Source organism: Grampus griseus (assembly GCF_964374135.1).
Source record: "Grampus griseus genome assembly, chromosome: 12".
Lineage (NCBI taxonomy): Eukaryota > Metazoa > Chordata > Mammalia > Artiodactyla > Delphinidae > Grampus > Grampus griseus.
Genome location: NC_139006.1, coordinates 18,013,126 through 18,029,789, shown reverse-complemented (window position 1 = coordinate 18,029,789; position 16,664 = coordinate 18,013,126). Strand labels below are relative to the sequence as shown.

At 44.0% G+C, this 16,664-nt stretch overlaps 1 protein-coding gene across 2 annotated transcripts in view; it reads right to left on the bottom strand.

Annotated features, from left to right (window-relative positions):
- CORO1C (coronin 1C) overlaps window positions 1-16,664 on the bottom strand; it is an 84,981-nt gene that overhangs the window by 41,254 nt on the left and 27,063 nt on the right. For both annotated transcript variants that reach the window (XM_082667101.1, XM_082667100.1), the window contains exon 2: window positions 12,918-13,117. In XM_082667101.1, coding sequence (XP_082523227.1) covers window positions 12,918-13,112 — 195 coding nt within the window. In that variant the 5' untranslated portion in view covers window positions 13,113-13,117. The remainder of the gene's footprint in view (window positions 1-12,917; window positions 13,118-16,664) is intronic.

Here is a 16,664-nt window from a genome sequence, read left to right as displayed (position 1 = left end):
TTGTGGGACGCTGGTGAAATAGGTCAGGGCACTGGCTTAAGGACTATTATTATCTAAAAGATCCGGTGGCCTGCAGGAGGCCCAGCAATATGAGCCCCAGGGAAAATGCAGCCTCCAAAGTGTGCGTACAGCTGGCACGAGGGAGAGGTGTGACAGCACAATTTCCATGTGGCGGCCCAAGCTGAGGTTGATGGCTTTGACATGTTCTGGCTAGCAACCCTTACAGTGGCAGAAAACCACCTAGACACCGGCACTATCATTCACTTTGGGTATGGGGAAGGCCCTCAAAAATCTCAAAGCAGCCAAAAGCCTCAGCAGAGCTCCTGGAGACTGATGCTTCAACTAAGCTCACAGAGTTAGGCAATACTCTCCTCCTACAGGCTCGCTTTCTTTCTTTCTGGGGGGGGAGGGGTGAAAAATCAAAATTGAAGCATCAGTAAATACATATCTTTGTAAAACTGCTCTAAGAAGGAATGTTTATAATTTTAAATAAGTTGGCAAAAACATTTCCTCCTTAGGCATACAAAATTCAATGTAACTCTTATGAAACGATATTTCTAGTTGTAAAGGTATTTCCCATTAGTTTGAATAGGAAACCACAACTGCATCCATTTATATCAAATAGTGTACCTTATTTTTTTTTTTGGTAATTTTATTTTACTTATTTATTTATTTTTGGCTGTGTTGGGTCCTCACTCCTGCACGCGGGCTTTCTCTAGTTGCAGCGAGCAGGGGCTACTCTTCATTGCAGTGCGCAGCCTTCTCATTGCAGTGGCTTCTCTGGTTGCCGAGCACAGGCTCTAGGCACACAGCTCCAGTAGTTGCGGTGTGTGGGCTCAGTAGTTGTAGCCTGCGGGTTCTAGAGCACAGGCTCAGTAGTTGTGGCACATGGGCTTAGTTGTTCTGCAGCATGTGAGATCTTCCCAGACCAGGGCTCGAACCCGTTTCCCCTGCGTTGGCAGGCGAATTCTTAACCACTGCACCACCAGGGAGGTCCTATCTTACTCATTTGTCATATCTCCTTTCAAAAAGGCATCCATATTTAGGAAGTGCACTCATCCCACACGCCGAAGACACTACCGTTCAATCAAAAGAATTCTAATATATACAAACAGACACGTACAGAAATCTTCTCATAGATGTTTCTATAAAGGAGTTCCACCCTAGGATGTATTTTCAAGGAAGCTAATGGCGTATTTTACAGGTGCAGATATTTTCACCCTCCCAAAGTCTCAAAATACAACATTGGGATGCTTCCCATATGACCTTTGCATTAATCATTCAGAATGATTGTTTCTTAGTGTAAGACAGACCCCTCACATGGTAATTGTTTTCGATCCACACATTAGCTCACTCAATATTAGACTGAAGATACTACCAAACTGGTGCCAACGAGGCTCAATCTAATAATTACTGGTTCCTTCCAAAAGTAACATTGGTTAAAGCCACATAACACTTTACCCAGCAGGCTTACTCTTTCTCACAACTAACATACATTTCCACAAAGTTAAAAAAAAAAAACTCCTATGGTGCCAAAAAGTGACACCCATTACTTTTATCACTCAAATCAAATATTCCCCTTTCAGATGCTCAGGGTATTCGACATACAATGTCCTTCTAGTTTACACTCTGGATTCAGTTCTAGAAACACAAGCTGGTCTGGGGCGGTGGGTTGTGATCGCTTCCTAGGCCATCTCCTTCAGCTAGTCCAGAGCAGGAAGCTCCCTCCCAGGACCTCCCTCCAAACTTCTCATCTGCATTCTTCTTATAATCCAGCCACTTTATAATCCATTACTATAATCTGAGCTTATTATTTATCCAAACTGGTTACACCACCCTCAGATGTAAGGCCCAAACAGGCCCCACTCCACCCCCCACCCTGACTCAAGGAACAAAGATTTTCAAACTGTTCATTCCCTACTTTATATTCATACAGGTTTTCATTTTAGGAAAAAATGCTCATCAAAATCACTTGATGTGTCCAAAGTTCAGTAACTTTATCATATTGTCCATACATTAAAAGATCTTTTCAAAGGCAGAGATAATACCTCATTACTGGCCTTGGAGTAATACCCTGAGAATTCTTGAACCCTCCACAAGGAGAATGGTTAAGTCAAACATGTGCTCGGAAGCAAAGGAAAAGTTTGCAGCCTGGGCATAAGGCCTCCATTCATATTGTGCAGAGTTCAAAGGAGTCAAAAAAGGATATCTATTGAAGTGGGTTTTCGTTTTTTTTCAACTTCCTTTTTCTTGGAACAGTATTATTTATGTGGATACATGTTCCACTGCAATCTCTTCAGGCCCTGCTCCCTCACAGGGAGGAGCTACAGTGACAGTGGTCGTGGCACAGGGGAGAGACTGGCCAGAAGAGCAAGACAGGGACCCCTGCAGCTTACCAGGAAGACCGATGCACACAGTACAGGGCCTGCTGACAGGCTGGTCACCAAGAGTGACAGCTCGTGGCCCAGGAATAAAACATTCTGGGGAGGTTTTACTTTAAGGGAACCAGAAACGCCAACCCTGAGGGTGAGAGGAGGTGCTCTGGAATAGCACATAGAGATTGGGTTACCGGGTCCTGGAAAGTAAGCCAGCCGCCACAGCTGCCAGGGAGAGGCAGCATGGTGCTGAGAGCCCTCCCCTGCCTGTGAGTGAAAAGGAACAGTCTTTACGGGCACAAGTGAAAATGCCAAGCAAACCATTTTGGCATCACAGGTCCTCTTTAAAAACTGCGTTGAATAGTGAACAGACCATTTTAAAAGTCCATTAAGAACTTGAGGGCAGTTACTATAAAACTATGGATATTTTATTATCACAAAGCAAAAAGGTGGAAGAGTTGGCATTTCCTTACTCAACCACACCTAAATACACAACAGCAAATGAAGAAGCTCTATTTCTTAACTTCCTGACTTAGCAGAAAATTTATAAAGCAAAACCCTCATCAATGCAGACAAGTAATTCCACACGATCCCTCTGGTCTGAGAACAAAGAAAAACTAGGAGCCCAAGATGAGGCAGAACCTAGTCAAAATACAATTCAGCTCGAAAGGAAAAACTGGAAAGCAAAAGAACTATGGAACTAAGTGCAAATACAGGAAATTAAAACAAAGCATTTAATATCCAAGCAGAAAGGAGAGTAACTTGTTGCCTAACCCTTGGTACTGTCATCTCCAATGACACTGGAGATTCCTCCCATGGGACCCTTGGTGAATGAGGAAAAGCCCCAGAGCTACCCCTTCCAATCCCAGCTCTGCACTGGTTTACCCACAAGCCTCAGAACAAAAACCCACCCTTCTTGAAGTGGGGATGAAAAACAGAAAAATATCACAGCTCTCTTTTTTCTTTTTCTTTAGGCAAATGCCTTGGGCTGCATGGCCGAGGCAGCTCACATCTTGCAGTGGTTGTAAACAGCAGGAGGACTGGAGCAGAGACCCAATTCAGTAGCCTGTATCATTTACTCCCGACTTAAAGCTCAGCCAGAAAGGAAACCCAAGTCCCCGTTCCTCTGAGAAAGCCAACACGTGCTGTGCTCATCACTTGCCCTCCAGGCTCAGCCTTCCCTGGACTCAGCTCAGGTCCCACCCCCAACTAGCATGGAATTCAACTTGGTGAGAGCAGAACGTTTACTACATATGGTTATAAAGAGGCTTCTGGACAAACGGGGACAGCAGAAATCTGTCCATTGCACCTGGAGTCTATTTTAGTAGAGTAATCAGTATTCAGAAACCTGCTCTTCGCTGCTTCCCTGACTTGGGTCATCATCACGTTTATACAAGGCGGCTTCTGGCAGCAGCACTTGCCCATGTGCTCAGCCCAGACTCACGCTCCAGAAAACCAGGAAAGAGTTAAATGTTCTTTGCACTTGACTCAGTGGCTTCCCCTCACCACACACTCCCAGATCCCACCATTCTCCGAGCCAGGCAGCCAATCAAAGCAAAGGAAGGAAATGATCCTGGCCGGCTGACAGCCCCAGCGCTCTGATGGCCATATATGGTAAAAACCACTGTCAGAGCCCTGTCAGGCCTGCAGGCCGGCTGCTGTGGACATATCAGTGAACTGCAGCAGCGTGAGAGGCCGGCCAAGGAAACGCACAAAGGACAGGCTGCTTGCTCATCTCCAGGGGAGGGGGTAGGAGGAAGGCAGGGGAGGGGAGGGGGGAGCCGTCATCTGCCAGGGCACACTCTGAGTCACAGCCACTCACTGTAATCAAAAATAGCCCCAGGGTACATGGTAAGATTCCTTCTGCCAGGACTTTGTGCTCCATTGTTAACTGGGGGTGAGTAGGGTGTCCCCCTCCCATCCCCCCCCCCACCCAACAAGACTGTGGAAAACAGTCACTGGGAGCAGATGAAAAGGTCCTTCTGTGGCACTTCATGTGGTAATGAGGCCGTGCAATGCTCGTGGGGCTGGCAGCTCAGGAAGTAATTTGGAAGTCGTTGTTCTGCACCTGGTGCCCCCCACCCCGCATCCTCCACTGCTGGCCCTGCCCTGCCTCCCAGCCTTTCACAGCCCACACAATTGACAGTTAAGGTGCTCAGGGTAGCAGACAGACAGCATCTATTTCAGGAGGCGGTGAATGGGCATCCCAGGACACATCAGGACACTGGCACTGAATAAAAGCCCCTGCCCATCACACCAAAGCTACCCTGTGCCAGATGTCCACATCTGTACAAAGGGCTACTAGCATCGCCACCCTTGTCCAAAATGGGGCACCGCTATTTGTGGGAATGGAAATTGCCTGTCAGCAGCGTACAGTAAGGGGGAGGCGCAGCCAATGCAAATCCAGCAGGTGCTGGCAGTAACTGGGGGTCACAGAGAAAAGCACCATCGGGAGACTGCCATTTCTTTTGAACTAGTCCATGAAAGAAGGCACTTATCAGCACGGCGCCTGGCACTTAAAGGAAGCCCTCAATGATGTGAGCTGCTGCGACTCCATCACTGCCACTGTCTACTCGCAAGGCACGGTAGAGACCAAGCACTTTCCAAACCTTGAGACAATTCTCCGAGCTGCCAGAATCAGAGCCCTGACAGGCTAGTGTTTTTGTTATTAAGTCTTCTAATCCCAGAGAAAGAATGCAAAGGATTAAGTGTCAATTAGACCACGGTTTCTATTAAAAAATCTTTCACACTCAGTGGGAAAAAAATGTTAATCAAAAATATACATGTACAGGGCTTCCCTGGTGGTGCAGTGGTTGAGAGTCCGCCTGCCGGTGCAGGGGACACGGGTTCGTGCCCCGGTCTGGGAAGATCCCACGTGCCGCGAAGCGGCTGGGCCCGTGAGCCATGGCCGCTGAGCCTGCGTGTCCGGAGCCTGTGCTCCGTAACGGGAGAGGCCACAACAGTGAGAGGTCCGCGTACCTCAAAAAAACAAAACAAAACAAAACTATATATATATATATATATATATACACACACACACACACACACATATACATGTACAAACCAAATAAAGATTCAGAGACCTAGGTTCTAATCCACGGAAGACCCCACAGCTCCAGGCAGTCACTCAGCCTGAGTTTCAATTTCTGCAACTGTAGAACAGAGGTATGACAGCAACGCCACCGTGTGCAAAAACTAAGACATCATATATGAAGGGGACCCTCCAAGCACATTCTGATGTCACTCTGGAGCCTTATTTTTATGAATATAACATGAAGTCACTGCCTTTTCCTGAAGCTGAAACAGTGGAAAGATGCCACGTAGATCCAGTTTTAACAAAAATCCTAAAATGCAGAGCAGTGCTTACCCTGGTTCTTCTCCATATAACAGTGAAGGAAAACACTAGTTTTGTACTATTTACACTGGAAGTGAAGGAAAAAAAGAGCCAAGAAGTGTGTAATTTTTCTACCAAAAAGCTGTCCTACAGCTCCTCCCAATCCCCCTCCAATCAAGCATTCCATTTCTCCAATACGAGAAAAGGCCATCCCAACGCAGAAAGAAGGAATGTGGCCCCCCCCCCCCGTTCTTCGCCCTCCTGGGAACAGAGCCCCTCTTCTAACACATCAGTTTAGTGAGTTGGTTGGGCTCCTCTTCTGTTTCATCCCTGGCTCCTACACTCAGGAGAAACCCAACTTCCAACAGAACCTTCTCTGTGACATCTTCCTTGAGCCTCATTTAGAACTCATCTCCCATCGCTGTGTCAGAGCCCTTTAGACACAGACAAACCTCCCCATTGGAGAGATCGAGGTCAACTGTTAGCAAAGCTTTTTTAAGAGCAAGATTCGAAACAGGTCCTGGCACAGAGCAGGTGCTCAAATGTCTGAGAAATAAGTATGTGAATGAATTAATGTAATTTTTTTAAAGTACTGTTTTAGATTTCACTTAAGCTTAAACAACAATTCGCTCTTCATAGAGCTTTGGTAATATTTCTGATATTACTACTACAGAATCCCTCAATTATTCATTTAAGATTTATTATAGAATGCTGTATATCTATATGTATGTATCTATCTATACAGATTTTTTTTTAAAAGGAGAGGTGGAAAGAGTGTTTAAAATTATCCAAAGGCCTTTTAGGCCGCTTTGAATTACTCATTTATTTGTGCATTGTGTGACTTAACATTATTGAGTCAAGTGCCACATCCTGAGAATACAGCTGACCCTTTAAACACAGGTTTAAACTATGCAGGTCCACTTATATGCAAATTTTTTCCAAAAAATATGTACTACAAGATCCATGGTTGGTTGAATCCACAGATGCAGAACCATGGATACAGAGGGCCAACTGTAAACTTATATATAGATTTTCAACTGCCAAGGGGTCTGCACCCCTAACCCCCGTGGCAGGTTTTTCAAGGGTCAACTGTACATGTTTTAGTTATCACTGCTGCTTAATGAGTTACCCTAAGATTCAGCTACTTAAAACAATAAGCATTTCTCATCTCACACAGTTTCTGTGGGTCAGGAGTTCAAAAGCAGCTTATCTGGATGGTTCTGGCTGAGGGTTCTCCTGAGTCAAGGTGTCAGCTAGGTTTGCAGGATCCACCTTCAAGATGACACACTCACGTGGTTGGTAAGTCAGTGCTGGCTATTGGCGGGCGGTCCTATGGACCTCTCCACAGAGCTGCTTGAGTGTCCTTACAGCATGAAAGCTCCAAAAGAAATAAAGAAGCCAATATGCTTTTATGACCGAGTCTCAGAAGTCACACTCCATCAATTCCTCCATATCCTAGTGGCTACACAGGTCAGCCCTATTTAATGTGGGAGGGAACCACACAACGGCAAGACACAAGGAGGCAAGAACCATTGGAGCCCATCTTGGAGGCTGCTACCACAAGAGAGTAAGGTGAGATGCTGGAGAACCCTACCATACACCCATCCATTTTGTATCCTCCATCCAAGCGAAGGTCAAGAGATCAAGAGCATATAATTCCAACCACCCTCTCGTTATCTGTTATGTGGCTAAGAAAATAATTACATTACAATGTGATAATGCAGCCTGTGGTACTAGTGGCATGAGACAAGCAGCTAAGGAATCCCAGAGGATGATTTCCACTGTCTCAGCAAATTGGAGATAAAATTTGAGTTGGATACTAAACATTAAGAAGGAGCACTTAGAACACTGACTGAAATGAATCAAGATTTCTTCCTCAATAAATTTCTTCTTCAATAAATATGACAGAAAAATACACTAAAGCAGCCCTTGTCAACCTGGGTTCTGTGAAGGAATTAAGTCCTAATGCCCTAAGGCAGCTACTTTATGTAATGGATTAATTTCTCTCCTATCCATCTGTAAGGCTTAGCTATGTCCCTTTCTTGAGAAAACTAAGAAAATATTCACTGAAATGATTTTCTGTAGGGGCTGAATTCTTTCACAAAACTCTAGTTGAGAAAGACTACAAAATGAGTTGAAAAGATAGTTCACAGACATAAATAAAGCAAGATCCCAAATATTCCCACACACAGTTCTTAAAATATATGGGAGAAACATAACTGTGTATAAGAAGGCACCTCACAGCTACACCAGAGGAGCAAGAAGAGAGAGGAGACAGTGACCCAAAAGGCTGACAAAGACTTGGCCACACCCATTCCCATCATGGCCCAGAGCAGAGCTGCTCTCCTAGGCAATTACTGGGAAGATGAAATTAGCCATCACTCCAATCCTCCAAAGTAAGAACAGTCAAGGGAGGAAGGGAGAAAGCGATTAGGGAAGACAAGAGCCCTCCAATTTGCATCCTCCCTCCAAGCGGATGTCAAGACATCAAGAGCATAGAATTCTAACCAACTCCCTCAACCCTTGCTCCAGGTTCACTGGGATCTGAAGTTTTAGTGTGTATGTGCACGCCTGTGCCCACACACATCTAACATTGCTGTTTGTAGGAGCCACCGTGGCTCACAACAGGGATGGGAATGCCTTGGTCTCACATCACGAGCGTGGCTCCTGCACAAGGAGAGGCTCGTTCGTGCCCTTCGTGCCCACGTGGTAGCGCACAGGGGGCTGGAACCTATGTGCTCCTGACAAGGCAGCTTGTGTAGTTGGGGAGAACGCAACGGCCAAAACCACAAAGCCAACTTCTGTTCAACAAGACTGATATTATTCATCCTATGAAAGACCAAAGAAGAAGAAAATGTACTAAGTCACACCTTGAGAAGTCATGACTGAACAGCATGCCACAGCTTGAGGGAAGCATGACAAAAGAAACCCTGAATCATGTGTGCTAATCTAAATCGCCCCACCTCAGGGCTGAGCACTTTCCGTATTCCCCCAGCAGTGATCTCTTAAAATCCTACTTTCTCTAATAAAACCTTTCGAACAAAAACCTCATAAACCATACACTTAAATAAACATATATGCATTCCTAAGCTTACCTCTTGCTGTGTATGTGTCAATGTATTTGTCTCTACCACTCTTTCCATTTTTAATTTGAAGTCCTGGAAGACAGAGACCATGATTCTCCTGGAATCTAATCATAAGCCTCACGAGGTTGCAGTAAGTCCTACTTACTGCTGACGCTAACTAACTTTGAAGAAGAATTCATGGAAGGCCATGCTTTAAAATGGGAGCCTTTCAGAAAGAGTCACAATACATCTTAAGATCAGTACACACATATTCAATATTAACATGGACAGAAAGCCCCCAAAGCATCACTAAAACCAACCTGGCTGACTATAACCAGGAAAAAAAAAAAGCAGCGGGGGGACACAGACAGACAGACAGACAGACACACACACACACACACACACACACACACTCTGCCAGAAGTCTCTTGAGATAGTGATTAAAAACCATACCCACCTCCTTAAGTTCATGTTTAGAGAAATCCTAGACTGCCATCAACACGTACAGGAGCCCAATACACACCCAGAGCATCATTTCCCACAATCTTCATTTCAAGCATCACTTCTTATTATATGTGGGAATTTGGTTTTTCTTTGCCTTTAAACAAAAGCAGTACCTCATTGTAAAACTATTTCAAACTTGCCAAGACACTGAAGTTGTAGGATCTCTTTTCCAGGGCAGAGTCCTGTACTAGGATCAGTGGGTTCACCATGTACTCAGGTCCCCAATGTTTTCGTCCTTCAAGGTTGCACTTCTAAAGGTGAGACAAACACCGCAGTACCAGCAATCTCCTGGGGGCCGGGGAAACTGACCACAATGAAAAGCAGATGCAGTGCTCCTGGAGAGCAAAGATGGCACCCAGCAGACACTCAGTCTATAGACAATCAAACTACACGTGCATAGTCAAAGAACAGTGAAGACCTCGTACTATATGAACAACGAAATATCTGTAAAAATGTAAAACTTACGATCCGTATTCAAATCTTCATTATTATACTAAAATTATAAGGAAATAGATATCCAGAGGGCAATCAGCCCTTTAATGCAGGCAGAAATGCAGGTTTTCTGACAACGTGGAGCATAGTTCTATTTTCTAAAAGCCTAGATAGTAAGTAGTCAAGGGACAGGGTCTTAGGAAGAAAAGAAAGGTGGGTGTCACCTGACACTTCGGGGCTCCGGGCTAGGCCCCGCCATCACAGCGGATCCTTCTAAGACCTCCCGAGACACAGAACTGTCTACAGGAGCCACAGACCACTTTTCTTTGCTGGGCTCAGCCTTGCCCTTTGAGGAAAAGCAGCCACGAGTAAAAAGGCATCTACTTCCCAAAGTTACGTGTTGACACTAAGGAGGGAAAGAAAAGGAACAACAGTGTTTCCTTTGCTGAATTTTGGGTAGCAAACCACTTTTTTTTTTTTTTAACATCTTTATTGGAGTATAATTGCTTTACAATGGTGTGTTAGTTTCTGCTGTATAACAAAGTGAATCAGCTATACATATACATATATCCCCATATCCCCTCCCTCTTGCGTCTCCCTCCCACCCTCCCTATCCCACCCCTCTAGGTGGACACAAAGCACCGAGCTGATCTCCCTGTGCTATGCGGCTGCTTCCCACTAGCTATCTATTTTACATCTGGTGGTATATATAAGTCCATGCCACTCTCTCACTTTGTCCCAGCTTACCCTTCCCCCTCCCCGTGTCCTCAAGTCCATTCTCTACGTCTGTATCTTTATCCTGCCCCTAAGTTCTTCAGAGTTCTTCAGAACCATTTAGAAAATCACTTTTATATAGAGCCCCTCACGTTACAGGTAGAGATATGGGACAGCATAAGGACAGAGTGACATATCCATGTCTCACCACAAGTCGGTGACCAAGACAGGATTGAACCCCTGGCTCCAGACCCATGTTCCTTCCTCGATGCCACACTGACCCTAAGGGCTCAATACACACACTTTAATACACAAAAATCCCAGAATACGTGTGAACCTGTCGATTATAAAAGTCGATAACCCCAAGTACTGACCTTATTTCCAATGGGTGTCACTGGGCTTAGTTTATGCCAATGTCACCTCTTCCAACACAAATTAATATTTAAGGAGTAGAGCCACACAGAATGTATTATAAGCCTGGGAAAAAGACAGACCCTCGAGGCTCCTCCAAAAACCAATGTTTCGTTCAAACATGATAATTTCTGAAGCAACTTATTCTGTCCCAATTCCTAAACAGCTGGTTGAAGAACAAAATAATAAAACCTATTTATTAGGTATTGGTCACTTAATGCAACTGAAAACCAAAGCATAAGATCCAGTTAGCTTAGGACCTGCACACAGGGCCCCCTTAAACAGTATAAATGTAACTCTAAGTTTCCCACGGTTTGTGAAAGCAAAGGTGGACTCACAGAGCCTTTTGTGAATGTGGGACTTGAAGAGAACTGTCTGAACTTGGAGGAAGATTAGCCGTTCAAAAGTTTATTTGGAGCTTCTTAATTGGCTTATTCTCCTTCTTTGAAGCAAAAAGTCGTAAATTTATCCCTATTGAACTCAAAAGAGATCATGGTACTTCAGTGCCTGACCTTGGTTGACAAGCTGAGGTGTCTTCTCAGCTGGCTGCAATAAGACCCACAACTGAAAAGTCAAGTTTCCAAATGCTCCTTGCTCTTGGTGAACAAATCGACTAGAAAATCGTGGAGGTCAAACGCGACTGGCATTAAACTCCAACCCAAACTCCCAAATCAGGTAAGTACAGCTACAATAGTGTAATGTATTGTTCATCACTGAAACAACAATCTCCTCCACAAAAGCAAAAGTATCTGAGTAGAAAATTTAATTTCAATTTAATGAAAAGATTCTCCTTTAAAACATGATTAACAACTTCGCCAATAAGAAAGTACGTTTGGAAACATATGTCAGATTTGTTCCCCAAAGGCATCCATCTCCTCTGTAGTGAGATGGTTCTATTGTGTAATATCACATCAATCCAGCCACTGAGATACAAATCAGATGTTAAAATAAAACAAGTTAGTCATGAGCATCTGAGAGAATGAAAAGTACAAGAGAATTGGAAGTTTTCCCAGCAAGAGTTTTCCTAAGGAAAAAACACCAAAATACAATACTTTGACAGAAATTCATGTTACTGTAACCACTTTCAGAATCACATGGTCCATTATGATGAGACATGCCTCTACTAGGCATGGCTCAGACTCAGGGAGACCCACTGTTCCCAGCAGAGTGGAAACAGCTGTAACATGACCCAACATCTGCATCCTTATCATTAGGGCTCAGGACTCACCAAACTTATTTTCCTCCTAAAAGCTAATCAGAAAATGACTCTTTCCAAGCTCTCTCTTCACAGTGTTTCCCACCCCCCATTATTTGCAATTCTGGGATTTCCTGTTAAAGCTAGTACAGACTTTCATCTACAATTTTCAAGAACAGGCAGAAAATTACAAATCTCCAATCTTCTCCCATATACTGGAGAGGGCTCTCTGGAAGGATAAAGTCAGAAGAAGGGAGAACTAGGAAGCCCAGCGGGTTCAAACTCACACAGAACCACTTTCAATACAGAGCCTTTATTTCCACCGCTTGTTAACGCTGTTTAGATCCTATGCTGAAACCTACTGCTGTCCAGACTTGAAATCTGCATTGTTTGCGGACATTTTCTTGAGCCCTCATCCCATTTACCATTCAAAACCAAAAACAAAGCAAAACCGAAAAGTCTCAGTCCTCATGACCTCACACACAAAAAAGATTCCCTTATAATCTTATCAATTTCTGCCCATTTAAAAACATAACTGTTTCTAAAATTGCACTTTTGGGAAAAACTTTTATGAAAAGTGGATGATTATGAACCAAATCATAAAATTCCTGTGCCTGTCCATGCTCACAGCATCATTATAAGAATCTTTTTCATCCGCAGAGAGCACACCCAGAACAGAATTTGCCATTCTGTTTAATGATTCTCTGTCAGAGAAAAACTGATGTGGTTAGTAAAGCGTGTGGAACTTAAGCTCAATTACATCCAAGTCTAATGTTCCTAGAAATCACACAATGCTTAGTGACTATCAATCTCCAAAATCAGTCTATTACTGACTAAACAGAGATTACCGGAGGGTGTCTCACAGGATGGAAAGTCAGATGACTTACCTTGTGCAAAGGGAGTACAAGGAACGCTCCTCCCCCACTCGCTTCTATGATTATGGCAACGAATCTGGGATTGACAGCACAAAAGGAACTATCCCAGGTCACTCGAGAAACCCGGATATCATCGTAACACTGGTCATTTTTCACCGCCTGTCCAAATACATGGCGAAACTTGCTCTGTCGTACCACTCGCCTCATCGTGTCTGTGGGAGAACAAAAAGTATATTAAAATCATGCCCCTGAGTGAAAGCTTTACTTTTACAAATGAAAAGCTGAAAAATAACAGAATGGTATGGCATTTTGTCTGCTCTTCTAATATGTAGCCAAATGGCAAATCCAAATTTCCTTTAGCAGCACGTAGCCAGAGAAAACTGCAAAATGTGTCAGGGCAAGAATGACAAAGAAATGAAAAATTCCTAACTCAAGATCCAGAAACAGCTCAACAGTTTTAATTTCAAGAGAAAGATCAAGGTAACGAATGAAGGGAAGTAGCAGGATACAAAATTAATGCACAGAAATCTCTGGCATTCCTATACACTAATGATGAAAAATCTGAAAGTGAAATCAAGAAAACACTCCCATTTACCATTGCAACAAAAAGAATGAAATATCTAGGAATAAACCTACCTAAGGAGACAAAAGACCTGTATGCAGAAAATTATAAGACACTGATGAAAGAAATTAAAGATGATACAAATAGATGGAGAGATATACCATGTTCTTGGATTGGAAGAATCAACATTGTGAAAATGATTGTACTACCCAAAGCAATCTACAGATTCAATGCAGTCCCTATCAAACTACCACTGGCATTTTTCACAGAACTAGAACAAAAAAATTTCACAATTTGTATGGAAACACAAAAGACCCCGAATAGCCAAAGCAATCTTGAGAACGAAAAATGGAGCTGGAGGAATCAGGCTCCCTGACTTCAGACTATACTACAAAGCTACAGTAATCAAGACGGTATGGTACTGGCACAAAAACAGAAAGATAGATCAATGGAACAGGATAGAAAGCCCAGAGATAAACCCACGCACATATGGTCACCTTATCTTTGATAAAGGAGGTAGGAATGTACAGTGGAGAAAGGACAGCCTCTTCAATAAGTGGTGCTGGGAAAATTGGACAGGTACATGTAAAAGTATGAGATTAGATCACTCCCTAACACCATACACAAAAATAAGCTCAAAATGGATTAAAGACCTAAATGTAAGGCCAGAAACTATCAAACTCTTAGAGGAAAACATAGGCAGAACACTCTATGACATAAATCACAGCAAGATCCTTTTTGACCCACCTCCTAGAGAAATGGAAATAAAAACAAAAATAAACAAATGGGACCTAATGAAACTTCAAAGCTTTTGCACAGCAAAGGAAACCATAAACAAGACAAAAGGACAACCCTCAGAATGGGAGAAAATATTTGCAAATGAAGCAACTGACAAAGGATTAATCTCCAAAATTTATAAGCAGCTCATGCAGCTCAATAAGAAAAAAACAAACAACCCAATCCAAAAATGGGCAGAAGACCTAAATAGACATTTCTCCAAAGAAGATATACAGACTGCCAACAAACACAGGAAAGAATGCTCAACATCATTAATCATTAGAGAAATGCAAATCAAAACTACAATGAGATATCATCTCACACCAGTCAGAATGGCCATCATCAAAAAATCTACAAACAATAAATGCTGGAGAGGGTGTGGAGAAAAGGGAACACTCCTGCACTGCTGGTGGGAATGTGAATTGGTACAGCTACTATGGAGAACAGTATGGAGGTTCCTTAAAAAACTAAAAATAGAACTACCACATGACCCAGCAATCCCACTACTGGGCATATACCCTGAGAAAAACATAATTCAAAAAGAGTCACGTACCAAAATGTTCACTGCAGCTCTATTTACAATAGCTAGGAGATGGAAGCAACCTAAGTGCCCATCATCGGATGAACGGATAAAGAAGATGGGGCACATATATACCAGGGTATATTACTCAGCCATAAAAAGGAACGAAATTGAGCTATTTGTAATGAGGTGGATAGACCTAGAGTCTGTCATACAGAGTGAAGGAAGTCAGAAGGAGAAAGACAAATACCGTATGCTAACACATATATATGGAATTTAAGGAAAAAAATGTCATTAAGAACCTAGGGGTAAGACAGGAATAAGGACACAGACCTACTAGAGAATGGACTTGAGGATATGGGGAGGGGGAGGGGTGAGCTGTGACAAAGCGAGGGAGAGGCATGGACATATATACACTGCCAAGCATGGGGTAGATAGCTAGTGGGAAGCAGCCGCATAGCACAGGGATATCAGCTCGGTGCTTTGTGACCGCGTGGAGGGGTGGGATGGGGAGGGTGGGAGGGAGGGAGATGCAAGAGGGAAGAGATATGGGAACATATGTATATGTATAACTGATTCACTTTGTTATAAAGCAGAAACTAACACACCATTGTAAAGCAATTATACTCCAATAAAGATGTAAAAAAAAAAAAAAAGAATGAAGGGAAATTAGCCTTTCAGAGTTGGGTGGGAATGGAAAGACAATCCACTCTAACCCGCCCTCCCCTTTTACAGATAAGGAAACTCCAAAGTGAAGTTATCTGACAGATCTGAAACTGAGGAATCCTTCCTCCCCCAAATTATGATATTGTGGCTTTTTCCTCAGTCTGCCAAGGCAATTTTTCCATTTTTCAGCTTTTTCTCCAGACATCAGCACTCTGGTCTGAGAGCGGAGACTGCTCACGAGCGTTTCCACAAGACCAACTACATGCAGTGGAGAATTCAGCACAAGCAAACCAACCTTGCCTTCAAGAGGCTTCCAACACAGGCAGGACAATCAGAGCAACTCGGAACCAAACTCCTGGTGCTGACCGCTACCAGAAGTCTGACTGCTACCATGGGACAAAAGCCAGGTCTTGGAAAAGAGTAGCAAAAATTTTAATGGAAAGTAGAGACGAGGATGACAAGTGGTCTGACGCTAGCACACTGGACCTCTTAAGAGAGCAAGAAGCGAAAAGCAAGGGGATGGGCTAAGAGGCTGTGATGGTGAACCGGGCCTGAGAAAGGCCTGTACTGATCCCGGCAGCGGCAGTGAGACAGAGGAACAGAAAAACTCAGGGAGTGTAACGGAAACCAGGATGTCAGAGCTGATCACTCACCACAGCCACTTCCCAAGTAAACCAGAGGGCCTAGGGGACAGGAAGTGACACCAAGCTGGTATTCCCAGGCTTCCTCATGGGTCATTTCGGACCCCAACTTCCACTGGGCTGTCCAACTGACATGTGCACTGACAGCGCTCAGGCTTTAGGATCAGCAGCCCCACCTGCCTGAGGTCTCCTGGGCTGCACCACAGCGTCCTTTTCCCGTCTGCTAATGCCAGGGCATTCTGTTCACGCAGGCTAGGGAGGAAGGAGCCACGAGAAAACACGAGTGGAGATGGAACACAGTCAAACCTTCACAGCTCAGCTGAAAACAAGTGCGCCTGATCCCCAAGGACAGGAGGGCTAACTAACACCTGTCCACTCATGCCAAACGGGACACATGTGGGGCTGCTGCTAATTCCTCCCCTTGAATTCCCTTCCTCGTGGCTCTGGGCCCACTGCTAAGCACAAAAGGAGAGAAGTTAGTTTTGCCAGTCTCCTTCTACCCTTTCAAGGCATGTGCAGAAGCGGCCTCTCTCCAAGCCTAGGGCGTGTGGCTGGGCTGAGGTGACAAAGCCTTGGCAGGCTGGTGAGCAGGC